General features: G+C 38.0%; 2 protein-coding genes across 2 annotated transcripts in view; one reads left to right on the plus strand and one right to left on the minus strand.

Moving 5' to 3' along the window:
• LOC138019867 (uncharacterized) overlaps positions 1-1,980 on the plus strand; it is a 20,307-nt gene extending 18,327 nt beyond the window's left edge. The window contains exon 9 of the mRNA XM_068866817.1: positions 907-1,980. Within this exon, the coding sequence (XP_068722918.1) occupies positions 907-1,203 (297 nt within the window). The 3' untranslated portion in view covers positions 1,204-1,980. The remainder of the gene's footprint in view (positions 1-906) is intronic.
• Positions 1,981-7,776: 5,796 nt separating this feature from the next.
• On the minus strand, positions 7,777-11,856 carry LOC138019868 (trace amine-associated receptor 5-like). Its single transcript, XM_068866818.1, has one exon. It carries the CDS (start codon positions 10,543-10,545, stop codon positions 9,478-9,480), a length of 1,068 nt encoding a protein of 355 aa, XP_068722919.1. The 5' UTR covers positions 10,546-11,856; the 3' UTR covers positions 7,777-9,477.
• Positions 11,857-15,000: the final 3,144 nt, after the last annotated feature.

The raw sequence follows: 15,000 nt of genomic DNA on the forward strand, positions 1-15,000 counted from the left end.
AAGATTCTCTTGTAACTTCGTGCGCTCAGGATAAGCAACTGTTAACCAATCAGAATCAAGTAATCATGCCCTCCTTCTAAGCCAATCAGCATTCAATAATTTTGCCCCGTATGTGATAAACATACAAATCAAATCAAATCAGAGTCAAACATCGGTATTTGCAAGGACCCATGACTACGAGCGTACGACTTCATTTTATATATGAAACGGCGTTTTTACAGACCAAGTTATCTTTCTACCTTTCTTATATTTATGCCTTTTAGGTAGTCACGAGTCTTGCACGAGAAATTAATTCCTATGGGATTGATAAGGGTCACTCCTGCAAGTCAAATCGTGTTTAAGAACTCGTCTAAAAATAGCTTGATCTGTGAAAATGCCGCTACATTGACCTAGTATTGGAATTGTAGGCTTCTTGTTATGGACTCCTGGTTTTTGAGGAGGCGAGAAAACTGGAATACTCAGAGAAAAACCACTGCGTCATCGATTTTATTTAACGTGTATCACTAAATAAATAATGTAGTACCTTTCGTTAGAAGGATCATTTTAATGCAGGGAGGGTATTTCTCGCTTTCTACCTATTGAAATGGAAAAAAAAACCGCTAGAAAATGAATAGCCTTGCTAAGATTCATTTGATATCTTTCCTTTGTCAGTAACTTTTCTTAATTTTGAGCAATAGTCAGTTACCGTTTCTCCTTAATTTAAAAGGGCATTGAATACTTCGGACCTTAAGGAAAAGGCTTCTTTTTTAAGAGAAACGTTTTTTCTTCAATGTGACCTTCATCTGTTTGATTTGTCCTGTAACGTGACAGCTATGATATCAAAATGAACACAATTTATTAGAAGTTTTAGAAATTTGATATTCCAGCTAATAGTTTCCTTCTGTTTGTACATACTTTCTACAAAAGGTTTTCTATTCAAACGGCTGCAAAGCTGCGACAAAGCTTGAGCGAGAAAAGTGCACCAAAGTGTTCGACTATAAGGGCAAATTTCTCCCAACTCTTAAAGAAATCAGGAATGGGATTCCGAACTGTGAGTATCCAAACTGTGATGTCATATTTTACTTGGGAAGAGCTGATAGCAGCCTGGTATCTATTGTCGTCACTCATGTCAAGGCCAAGATGAGCCTGCACAATGAGAGTACAGCGGAGCCGAATCCAAGTGAGCAGTTGTCAACTAGTTTGGAACAGGATTGTTTCTGTTAAAAAAGAAAAGAGCAATGTTAGGCTTACTCTCTTAGAGCAGGTTTTTTTGAGCAAGAGCCGCTGCAACATAGATTTGATTCTAATTTCGCACTCATATTTTCCGATTCTGTTCGCTGTGGCAAAAACTGCGCTACCTGTCCCTATATTTTCCATAGACTAACCAACTACACATGATTTTTCTCTACCGGCCGGCGAAACACGCTTCATTAATTCCAACATAACCTGTGAAACTTAAAAACCTTATCTACATGATTCAATGTAACAGAAGTAATCTACAGTACATATGCGTAACTAAACGATGTTTTAAAGGACCGTTTAAATCAAAACCGCCGCACTGAAGATAACCCCAACACCAAACCCAAACCCTCTACAGGCGCAGAACATTTTCTCTCCTCTCCTCACAACCTTTCCAACCAACGAGAACACGAAATTAATCCCTATCGAAAAAAATTGTTTCTTCAATATACTCAATCCGTAAAGCCAGGGAAGCTTTTTGAATTTCAAAAGGCAGGACAATCGATCCTAACGGTCTAAATATCCACAAAAAAAAAACAGATTAGATTTCAGTTTATTATTTACAATATCTTCTGTTAGTTTCCCTTTACTCTTCTAGTATTTGAAAAAAAATAGTTGCAACTACCTCATTTTTTCCAGTATTACGGCAAAATCTATTTACTAGTATATATATGTAATTTGAGTGTGGAAATAGCGACAGCAAACTACTAACTGATCCATTTTGAATGAAAAACATATTACGCCGTGAGTGGGAATCGAACCCGCGTCCCCCGGGTTACTAGTCGGATGAGCTAACCTTTGCACCATCACGACAACCCTGTTGGCAACAGAGCAATCAGTGAGGTTATTGGTTACCTCACTGATTTCTCTGTTGTTGAGGTAACCAACAACCTCACTGATTGCTCTGTTGCCAGCAGGGTTGTCGTGATGGTGCAGTGGTTAGCACACGCAAGTAGTAACCAGAGGGACGCGGGTTCGATTCACTCACGACATAATATGTTTTTCATTCAAAATGGATCAGTTAGTAGTTCGCTGTCGCTATTTCCACACTCAAATTACTTAACATTTGCAGCAAAGTGTTGTTTATCCTTCGCATCCTACTAGCTTGTGACTACATCGTTGGATTTCCAACCTTGTTGATTCAATATATATTGTACCCGAAGAAGGATGGTTTGGCCAGCCGAAATATAGTGCATTAATCTATGTTGTATCGGCTCTTGCTCAAAACAATTAATTTCTTAACACGCGGCGCATTGTGGCGAGACGAGTTCCTTGTTATTGTAGTGATAATTAATTTTTTTATGTATATTTTTATTACCTGTGCAATACATTTTCATTGGCCTTTTCGAGCCAAATAAGTGGTTTGTGTCAAACTATTTTAGCTTGCAACAGTTACTTTAATTTATTTCTTAACGTACATTTCGAGTTATAAAAATGTTCATTTAAACCTTGGAATATGTACATGTTTTTGCAGTAAAGCATTACCGTTTTTTTATGTGAATCTCTTAAAAAGAGCGTTCAATTAGGTCCGTCTAAAGCTTCGTTGAAGCTCTATCTTGCTTTGGAAGTTGCCTTGTTTATGAAGCCAACATTTTAAGTGTCTCCCCAGTAAGGCTCCTACAGTTTGATGCTGCAGAATGGCCATCGATAAGGAGTGTCTTTGAATGCTATATAGTTTTGCATTTGGAAAAGATTTAAAAACTCTAGAATGACAGCCGCAAATTAATAAATCGCTTTCTCTCGGTAAGAAATCCGACATCTACCCGAAGAGAAACTCGAGGGAAATGAAAATAGGTAATTAGCACCAGTCGCCTTCAGGGAGGCAATTAAGTGTCTTAAGTAAACTGTGTCGTTTGCCAATGACATTTTAAAGTATTGAAATTAAGTACTTTTATATTCCTGTTAAATAAAACCTATATTCTTATTTTCAAACTTGGCAACTTAAATAGGGCAAGATTTGATACTGAGGAACCAAAAACGAACATTTCATTAGTTTTGTTGTTGCGAAAACTTTATAAGTTTTGTTAAGTTGGCTCGCATTTTCAGTGGCGTTTCCTTTTCATAAAATTGTTCTAATAAAACTTTCAGTTTTCTCGACCAGTTTTTTTTCCACAGTCAGGTTTGTTTCGAGCTTTTCATGTTGTGTTAAAAGAAATATTTTTATACTGTAGGCATTTCAGGCTTCAACTGTAAAATCTCCTTCAGACCGAGCCATGCTGGTTCGTCGGCTCTACACAACCAAAAACATACCATATTCGACTGATTTGCAAATATATGAAACGATATTCATTAGAAACCATAACGGATGAACAAATATTAATTAAGGTGATAAAATCAAATGACAAATTGCCTGTCAAAAAGGGCTAAGGATTGCTCATTTAACAACAAGGGCCGTTTCCATTTTACACGGTCAAGAGGAAATATTGACAGTGAAGCCTTGAGTGTGAAATGTTGTTGTTCTTTGTATTTTTTATAAGAAATTGTTTACGTAACCTCAATAGAGTAGCAGCCAGTTAATAAGTGTCGTAATTACGCCTGGCGATTGGTTACAAAATTTCGTGCTACATTTCAGGCAATCAGAGAATCAGAGAGGAAAGCCGCTCTGGCTTCGTGTATACTTAGTCATGATTGGCTGACATGCTTGTCTTCGTGTGTTGTGACTAGCCAAACGCGCAACATGCTTTTGTTCCTGATTACGGCGCTTAATAGTCACGGTTTCTGACGCCATATTGGTTTGGGGGTGGGGAAGGGGTGTTAGGGGCGGTTTAAATTACAGTGCATGTATGGGAATTGTGCCGACTTTGAACCATTATAAATCCTGACGATTGTCGATAGCAAGAATACCTCTCAAAAGGCAATTCTGTTGAGATTGTTTTCGTGAAATTAGTAAATTTCATATAAACCCTTGCAATTAAAATTAAGCAAATTCCCGCGAAGTTTGAAGCGACATTAGGAGATTTGTAATATCCAGTTTTCAGACGTTGCACCTTGTGCAATGATCTTATTTTCCGTTGAGTAAATGATATTAATAAAATGACTAAAAATAATTTAAAATCTTTGAAATCTGCCGCTTTGTCGTGGAGATATAGAGGTTTGAATTGGGCCAAAATCCCATATATTCAATGTCATTAAACCTTGCTTGCCCCTACTAATGTGGCGTCTAGCACTCTATTAGGGTAACCATGGATACCAAACTTAACCTCATATTTGAGAGTATTTGATGCCATTCAACCATACAAAAATGGCAAGTTTGTATCAAACGCTGGTTCTGTTGATCATAATATTAGTATAACAAGTCTGACACCAAATATATTTCAAGGACTTTCACGAAGACTTTCGTTGTAACCAACTTCAAGGAAAACGTGAGCTTACTATGAAAAATAAACGCGATCCCGTTTTCGCGTTTGCAAAAACTTGGATGTTTGCGTGGAGGCACTAGCAGAAATTCCTGATCGATACTCAGCAAGAAGAGAATGTGTTAGGAAAGAAAGATCATGGGCTGGGGTTATTTCAGAATGCAATTGAGCTCATTGTAAAACACATCTAAAACATTTAATCTGAAACATTTGCGCTGGTATGGAAAAATTGTCTTGGCAACCGACAGAAAACGATAAGTTCACATTTTCTAAATTAAAACAAGATGGCCACCATGCGTTTCTTAAAAGCGTCACTCATTTTAGCTGTCTATTTCACCCCGTCGCGGGTGTCATAAATTTATTTATACAATAACCCAAGTTATTTTCGCGTTTTGATTGGTTCTTGCCCATGATCTATTAGAGGACAGACACACGATTGACGTCACCATCAGCTTTTATACGAATAAAGTTTAATTCTTTATTATATAAAGCAAATAGATTCCATGTTGCCGTGCGTCTGTTCAGTAATAGATCACAGTAGACGTCAAAATGTGGTAAGAACATCAGTGACACTCGGCTATCGCCTCGTGTGCCACTTTTTTGTTCTTACCACATTTTGACGTCTACTGTGATCTATTACTGAACAGACCCACGGCAACATGGAATCCATTTGTTAAACAGTATTCCACCGCTAAAAACGAAGACGTTCTAGACAAATGGCTTTCAGTCTCGAAAAATGTTTGGAACTTTCTAGAAACTAGAGTCTTCTGGTTTACTTAAAATGAAAAAAAAAAGGAAATGATGTATTCATCTAAAGAGAGGTTTATATTAGACTTTTAAAGATTGTAACCGTAGTTTGGTTTTTTTAATAAAACCGTTTCGTTGAATACTTTTGTACTTGCATGATCATTTCTCCGGGTTTTGCAGTCCCGACAACGTAATTAACTTTTTCAACTTCTTCTTCCGATTCTCTTTTGTTTGGTTATTTACAGTTTATGAAATTTGATGGCAATATGTACTTGACAAACATTGATTTATCAATAATTTGTGGTCAAGTGCGTTTTTCTGATCCTCAAGTTTTATATAGGACCTATATCGACGTGAACTTCACAAAGTTTACGACTTCCAGATCTTGCTTCGATGTGAGAGTTCAGGAGTTCTAATTAGGTTGGCGTTTGTGACCCAAAAGGCGTCTGGAAGTTCAATGTAATACTTTGTTTTCGAGACAATTACGTTTTTAGCTCTCTTTGAGTTTCACAGTCATTACTGTCTTGTGATGCTTTTCAAAATATCGTGTCAATTTGACCGAAAAGCCCTCGGGCCCGGACCGAAAAGACGTGAGCATTTATTAACAATATTACATGAGATACTCAAAATATAATAAGTATATATAAAATGGAAGGAGATAGATCACGGTCTTCCTTTCCAAATGCGCTATGAAAAATTGCAAAAACAGACTGTAGTTAATTGTCGATTCACTGGTCAATTAATCACAATATTGTTGGGATTTAATATGCCATGATGTGTTGGCTAATATTTTACTGGAAATGATGGTGCCATAATTATTTTCTACACTCTTTCTGTTGTCGGAAAAATAATTGCACTTACCTGTGTTATTATTGTCAAGGGAAATTCAATGGTTGCTCTCTGAGAGATGTGTCTTGGTTAAAGTAAGGAATGCAGATCACGTAGACCAAGGCATTTGAAAATTGTTTGGAATTGTATGCAGTCTATTCAAAGACCTATCTCATCCTTTAAAACAATAGGTGGTTTGCAACCAATCTCTAGAGACACAGATAACAATACTGCGATGTACACAACCTGAGGAGCTTAATGAGACATCTTTTCTTTTCGCCCGCCAATATGGCGTCGATGACGTAACACGAAAACCACCAATTTAAATGTAATATTTTGCCCACTTGTACTTCTTTGAACACTAAACATGATAAACAGTAGTAGAAATGGCTAGAAAACTCAACTTTAATTTATAACTGCCGTCTTTCAACTCCAATGACTGTAATATAAGACTATTGCTCCACCGCCAACGCATTTAATATAGTTCAACGCAATTTCCAAACATGCAGTCGTCCAGAGGGCGAAGAGCGGCGGAAATATCCCATCATTCAACTCTAATAACCGTGATATAAGACTTGTGCCGCCACCGCATTTAATATAGTACAATGTAATCTCCAAACATTCAATAAGAGAACATGATTGAGTCATGTTTGAGACGATGTCCGAACTATTAGACGATACTTCACGACGGCACCATGGAATCGGGAAGCCATTAAGAAGCCGACTGCAGCGACAACAGCAACTGCAATGAAAACTCATTAACAAAAAAAAAACCAAGAGTAAAAAAAACCAAAAAAGAAAACAAAAACAAAACAACACAAACAAAAAAAATCTGCATATAAATGATTAACGAGCAAAAATTAGCAGCTGTATTTTCCTAGCAATCCGCAGAAAACAAAAACTCTTAAAAAAAAAACCGGCCGTTTTCGGGGAACAGCTGGCTAGCAAGGTCTCTTTTTATTATTTGGGAAAAACTTTAGAGAGTTACTGTTGAATACGCTGCCACCTTCGATAGAATTCAGTGTCGCTCTTTGAAGAGCGAGTCAAAATACAATAGGACTGGAGTTATTGCTATGCAATTACGTGGCAGGGTATTCGGTAGTCAGCTACAAGTTTTATTGGAAGGAATGGAATAGTCGCAAAGAGGTTGCAATAATGCAAATTCGCATTCAGTAATCAAATGCGTTCTGCACGTGCAGCACACAGGGGCACCCAACGCGAATATAGTTAAAAACCACTTCAACATAGCATTGTTAAACGTATATTAGTATTTAAAGGATAGATATAGGCATATTTTTATCCCCTGAAAATTTTTCATCTGATCGGATTCCCTAGCTGAAAGTCTAGTGATCCGAAAATTATAGGGATCAAAACTTGGCTTTTCGAAATTTTCAGCCAGAAAAGAGGCTCCCGAAAATTCTAGGTGACCTTTTTAGGATAAAATTCCGTTTAAAATGGGCAATTATGCCATGTTTTAGATGTTCGAAAATCCTAGGACAAGCAGGCAAGCAAGGAGTTTTAAAACAAATGTTCCGAAAATTCTAGATCTCAAATCGTCCTCCGAACAGCTATTTTCCGAAAATTGACATTGGGTGCCCCTGAGCACAACCATTTAATTTTCCTCTTTTAATAAATACTATTCTTCTTTTGTTCCGTTGCTGTTGTCGTAGCCGTCTTTTTAAGCTTTGCTTAATTTAAACGCCTTATTACCCTTGCCTTCAAAAAACGCAATGAAAGTATATTAGCAAATTAAATATCAAATTCAAGGTTTAAACGACAATGCCGGAGCAGAAAGCAGTCAATATTTCACGTGCCAAATTTAACACGGCGTTTATACCAGTTCAGGCGTAGTTTACCTTGCCAACATCGCAACAAGATGGAGTTATGTAATTTCAATTTACTTCCGTTTCTTGTCCCCGTCCTTGATGATATCAATTGTTTATTAATCGTTACGTTGCTGGGGGTGATTACAGCAAGATTTAGTGAAACTTTGTGAAATTTACATTTTGGGCCAACTGGAGCGTGCGTATCTTTAAAGATAAATACATCTTATTCGATGGTTTAACATATAATACGCGCAGATATTTTGCGAGTTGCGCAGTATTTTTTCGAGCCCCGCAGGGGCGAGGAAAAATACGAGCAATGAGCAAAATGTCCGCGAGTATTATATGTTAAACCATCGAATAAGAGAGTTATTATTCCACTACAAAAAGTTGTCATTTTAATTCAATTTTATCTGGTAAGAGTGTTTTTTAAAAAAATGCATCATCTGTCCTTCAGGTCGCCAAGTTGCGAACGATGTAAACAGCACAGAAAGCCAGCCAAATGTCCTTTATTTGATTGTATAAAGGAAATAACAAGAGACAAGCGATGACAAGCTAAATTCTCAGGCTTTTAATCGCGTTGAAAACAAGTTCTTTCATTGAAAAACGCCCGTTCCGTCTGTATTTGCGCTGTTCTAAACCGGTCAAACCGGGACACTACAGTGTATTACCGTCTCGGCATATTTTGCGCGTTCTCTTGACCAAATATGGTAAAATGGTGTAATAGTGGAATAATAAATATTCATCTGTTCCCAGATGTTAAAACGCAGGATAGGTTTATCCTGTGGACGAGTCATTACTCGGCAGTTTCAATCTGTGCAAAGACTTTGAACAGTATTTGACCACGTAAGTGAATATGCACAGTCCAAGCACAACTGACTAAGCCAAAGAATATATGTAAAGCTTAGCCAAAGCTGAACATGAAATTTATCAGGGGCAACCCAACGAGAATATAGTTCAAAACCACTTAAACATAGCATATAGCCGTATTTTAGTATTTAAACGGTAGATATAGGCATATTTTAATCCCCTAAAAATTTTTCATCTGTTCGGATATCCTAGCTGAAAGTCTAGTGATCCAAAAACTATAGGGATCAGAACTTACCTTTTCGAAAAATTCAGCCAGAAAATGCTCCCGAAAATTCTAGGTGACCTTTTTAGGGTAAAAATCCGTTAAAAATGGGCAATTATATCATTTTTCAGATGTTCGAAAATCCTAGGAGAGGCAGGCAAGCAAGAAATTTTACAACAAATGTTCCGAAATTAAAATTCTAGATCTCAAATCGTCTTCCGAACAGATATTTTTGCGAAAATTGACGTTGGGTGCCCCTGATTTATTTTACTTTATACTCTGATAAATATGAATTAGCCATTAAATGAAGTGAGAGACTGAGCCCTGGAGAATTTAATACTCCGAAAATCTGTCGATGAAACCGTGAATTCTCAATCTATCTGATTTCGTCGATCATTCTAAGTATATTTCGAACTGGTTGGTAGATTTACCACTAACTGATGATATAAACATTTGACAGACTCGATGTTTGGATCCTTGTTTGAGTTCGTTTTCTCTCTACTAACGAAAAGAACCAGTTGTTCGTCCTCGCTAATATACGGTGTACAGCTTTACGAAATGCTTGATATCGTATGCAATATATTATCGGATTACAGGCACTATTAGCAAAGCCTATAAACATGGTTATTAAATCGGCAGTTTGTCCTCCTGTTTCTTTTCCGCAAGCCATTTGTATAAAGAGAAGAACGCAAAATGGCGACCAACACAATATGTAGGTCCCGATGACTATTAACACTGTCAAAGCCCCTTTCCTTGCTGAAATATTCGCTCTTGAGACCGAGTAACTTCTTTTTCCAACGTGTTTTATTGTGACATCAATGTTAATTCTTCTGGACTGTTTAAAGATGACAGTAAAAATCTTAGCGTACACAAAGATCATAACCAACACCGCTACCCCATAAGTTCCACAAACGACCGACACAGTGAACAAAACTGCGGCGGTCTTCTGAAACCAATCTTCATTGAAACACTTGCCAATGTAGGGAATAAAACATTCATACGAGCTTATACCAAAGAGTGGCGGTAAAGCCCAGAGCGTTGAATATATCCACATGGCTAAACATGCTATGCGGGCCCTTGTTTTCGTCACAGTTACAATGTACTTTAGAGGTCGTGATACGGAAATAAAACGATCAACAGATAGTAATGCTAGATGCATTATGGACGAAATACAGAAGCAGAAGTTCCCAAAAGCATTCAGTCTTCCCCAGAGATGACCAAAACGCCATTCACCGACCAAAACACTGTCGATTGAACATGGCATTACAAGAAAGCCAACTAAGAGATCTGCGACAGCCAATGAGATAACAACTTGATTGTTCGCTATCTTCTTGAGTGCATCTATCTTTGTTAAGGCCACGATAACGAACGCATTTCCAACAATGGTCATTGCATTGATTATAACCATCAAAATAAAAGTTAAAATAACCAAACTGCGAGGCCATGCTGAAGTCACCAGGTGAAATTCGCTTTCGAGCGGTGTTGTAAAATTTCCTGACATCTCCGTCGAGGCTTGGCGGCTGAACCGCAACCAACTTCTGCCTTTATAGTCTGCTGTAAGCTTTCTGATTACCCTTGCTTAGCGCAAAAAATAATTGATCTATACTGCTCCGTCAAAATCGAAGTTCCTCCCTTTATACGTCCAGATATGGATTTAAAGCGTAACTGGCCACAACAAGGAAATTCGATGACAAAATCAACAAAATTCCGTAGAAGTGTTTACGATATTAATTTGCATAGAGGCATCGTCACCTTCACAAACTAAGGAAAATATTCTCACTGCAAAATTTCAACAACTGAGAAACATTTAAAGATTCAAACGTTTTATTAAATTCGATATTGTTAACTAACTTTTTAATGGAGAGCGTCTAATATGAGTGACAAATGTGGTTACTAATCGAAATTATTTTAGACATTTTTCAAGCAAATATGCCGTCAATGATCAGCAAGTGGGTTGATATTATAAGTTGTATTCTTCATGTAGTTCGTGTTGTTAGCACTGCTCTCACAAGTGATTAATTATCGCTCCATTTCACTCGGCAGAATACCAAAAGATCATAATTATTCTTCTTGATGATATTAATTTGTTTTGAACCGACAAAACTTTCGTTTATGTACGTCATAAACAGTGCAGAAATAACCACGTCATTTGGAGAACTCATTAACTTGTGAACTTTCTCACGTCGTCTTCGAATGCATAATAGGGAGCTTACGAAACGATGACGACGACGGCTACGAGGACTTCATTTAAAAATACAAATTCGCGTTATTCATATCACTAGGAAACTATTTCATGTAGTTCCGCGTTAAAAATGTGTAGTAACTGTCGAGGAATTAAACTGGTATGAGTGAGTTGGAAGCGTAGAGAGAGAACTGAAAATTCATCGTCATGTGCTAACGTCCTCCACAGAACCTTTAATTTGGTCATTTCACGTCGTCATTTAGGAGATGACGGCAAAGAAATGTACCAAAATGTAAAACGCACGTGCAGAGCGTGCAGAGCAATTGTTTTTGCTCAATAAACCTATTGTTTTGTAGCGTCGTCGTTGCCGTCGGCGTCGTCGTTTCGTAAGCTCCCTAATATGACGATCCGGAGAGCCTTAAAGGACTTTAGATTTAATCTGAAAGCCATTTTTATAATATTTGAAGGGCCTTTCTGAATACGCAGTATTTGGCATTAATCAGCTTTTTTTGGTGTAATTTGAGTACCAGAACTACGCCGTAGAACTACTGTAATTGAAGGAAGGGGAGTAAAACTAAAAAGATTTCAAAACGAATTGGTAAAAAACTGAACAGTAAAAGAAATATAAAAAAGTACTCACTTGGTTCCTGCCAGTTGCCTAATGGGTACATGGTACTTAGCCAACATATCTACTTGACAAGTTTATGACGCACGATTTAAAATTAAACTCAGTCAACTATAACTCTCTCTGAAGTGTCAGGAATCGAAATAAAACAAAAACAACACCAGTTTGGCCTCAACAGAAAAGGGCCTTCAATTTTACCCAGTTGGGTCGTTAAGGTAAATAATATTCAAGGAGAATATAACAACAACAACCAGAAAGCGGGAAGGGGAAGGGGCAAGGGGGGAGGGGAAGGGACAAGGGGGACGGCGAAGTGCAGTGCGGCGAAAGAACAAACGGGCACCAGTCCTCGCCCTCCCCCCCCTCCCCCCTTGCTTTTGTCAAATGCAAATAAATTTTTGACGAAACTCTTTCCAGAGCAACAAAATATAGCTACAACAACAAACAATCCTGGGGTAAACATGAACGTTCTTTGAGATAAGCCCTTCTACGCCTTCCGTTACATAACAATTCAATTAGCATCTCAGCCGATCCCATTTCTGTGGATGCTGAAAAGCTGCTGTGAGAGCTAGTAGCGGTAGAAAACATAAAGCAGAGGTATGGACGCACGGTAATATGGATGGACTTGGTATTAGGAGCGTAGCCATGGCGGACATTGATTGTTTCACGGTCACGTGTCCGCTGACCCTTTGGAAGCAACTGAGAAGTGGAAGAGGTAAGGACGACATTTGACATTCACACAGAAGACTCGGATATTCACGCTTGGAAAGCTGGCTAGCGTAGCACATCACCAAGCCGTGAAATACTACAGTAAACACCCACATATAAGAACAAGTGGATTAAGAACATCAAGGTGAAATTTAGCCAATAAAGCACCATATAAATAATGACAAATTCAGCGTGATAAATAAAACATGTTCTTAATACAAAGGGAAAGGGTATTAGGATAAGGAAACAATACAGTACAGTAACTTATATCAAAACACTATGGTGTTCAGGACCATTACAAACTAACTATAAAATCTACTACAAAACAGCATTGTATGTTAATTAAACCTCTAGTAATATATAATTTAAAGTATCTCTGAAACCAATTTTAAGAACATTTTAAGAACACTTTCAGGCTGATTTCTCACTAAGCACCCTTCAAATAAGAAAACGATCAGCCTTAAAGCTGAAAAAAGTGTTCATTTATGTGGATGTTTACTGTATCTGCAGGAGTTCGTATGAACCAGAAGTGTCGATCTTTCTCATTTGGCCTTGGCCCGTCAGTTTACGGTATTATCTTAATTTAGAGCACGGGTCCCGCCAACTAATGGCCAATCAGATTGCTCCTAATGCCCGCAACTCTTCTAATTGGTCCGCAACCGAGTAGCTGCACGAGGGATTGCTGGCTCGTGCTAAATGCAAAATGGCACGTGAAACGCAATGCCGCTGCCTTTTGTTCTTACGGCAAAAATCTAGCACTAGCAGAAGCCGTTTTAAAAAATGGACAATACATAAACCGTAAATAGATGGGCCTCATTCCACCGCAGATCGACCTTTAATTATTATATTTATATTTAATAGGCCTTATCACGGTTTTGACCGCCATTTTGACGGGTAGGCAAAGCGTAAAGAATTTGGGGATCCGATGTCAAATAATTTTCGTTAAACGTTAGTTCTAAAAAAATTATGAATCGCGAACTGAAGGTACAGGGTAAAGGATTATACAGACCAATTTTTAGGGACTAGCCTTGGTTAAAAGCTACGTGGTAGCGTTTTCGATTTTTCCATACATTTGTCTGTAATTGTTACTGAAAATTCGCGGGAAAAAAATACACACAAATATATAGAAAAATTGAAAACGCTGCCGGGCGACTTCTTTAAAAGGTTAGTGCCTAAAATTTGGTCTGTATAATCTTTTGCCCTGTACCTTCAGTTCTCAATTCATAAATTTTTCAGAACTAGCGTTTAACGAAAATCATTTGACATCCGATCCCAAATATAAACACTACAAGTTCTTTACGCGTGGCCTACCCGTCAAAATGGCGGTCAAAACCGTGATAAGGCCTATTGTTTTTGTAATTTAATTTTTTAAAGTCTTTGAGTACAATAAAGATTTTTGTTGCTGTTTTCTTTGGGTTATGAATCTTTGCTATCTCAGTGCTAATGTTTTGAATGATACTGGAATACGCTTAGCTAACAATCTCAAATTGCAGTGCTCCTTAATCCAAAACAGGGAAAAAATGAAGTCCATCATTACTGGGCAATTAACAGCCACAGCTATTTGCCTGTCCGACTGGACGGTTACACCGTGCCTGGACCAGAAAGGTGCACACGGCAACGGTGTGCTGCCAAAACAATTGTGAAAGACTCTTTGTAACAGATGTTGAGAAAGCAGAAGGTCGAAGGTCCAGTTAACATAATCCAACTCCCCCAGGCACCCTCCACCAGAGGCATCCGTGAGCTTCGGATCCTCAAAGGGGAGCCACTTTACCTTTATAAGCAGGTAAAAGGGAAGGTCCACCAAACAGATCTACTGTAGTGTCGTCAGTGTTCAAGAAATATGATTTTGAAATAAACGCCGCCCTCGGATAAAGACCGTCCTTGAATAAACGCCGCATCGGACACGCTCAAAATTTAATAAACGCCGCGGCGTTTAATGGCGAAAATAGCTAGGACCACTACATCCGGAAATCGAGTAGCGTATTTTTCGTATCTAACATGAGTGGTCATACTGTGCAACGACGTAATGATTATTGCCCTTTTTTGAAATACCCAGTATTTGTATTATAGACTGCTTTTCAAGGTCTACCATATATATATACTGTCCATACAGTAAAAAGAAAATTCCCCTTTAAAGCTTTTATGTTCTCGTTCGCTGCGCTCACTCGTGATATGTTGTTCTCGCCTCTCTAACATAAAATTCATATCTTCTCGCCACTGTGTAATATCCTCTCTATATTAGAAAATGTGCATAGATTAATCAGATGAAAACGGCTACATCAGCTTTCTCTTCCTTAAATTCTTTTCGAGCAAAAAATTAAGTCCTTACTCGCTACTTTCGTGATTACGTCACAGTGCTCGTGCAATTGAATTTCATTTTACTGTACTTGAAATCAAGCTAGAAAAGCTTTCATCGCAGCAAATGCCGTGAAGGAAAGGCCAAT

Source organism: Montipora capricornis, chromosome 10, assembly GCF_036669925.1.
Source record: "Montipora capricornis isolate CH-2021 chromosome 10, ASM3666992v2, whole genome shotgun sequence".
Classification (NCBI taxonomy): Eukaryota; Metazoa; Cnidaria; class Anthozoa; order Scleractinia; family Acroporidae; genus Montipora; species Montipora capricornis.

What these genes read in the sequence shown, in the direction of transcription:
- LOC138019868 (XM_068866818.1), bottom strand. Translation starts at nt 10,545, where the DNA reads ATGTCAGGAAATTTTACAACACCGCTCGAAAGCGAATTTCACCTGGTG.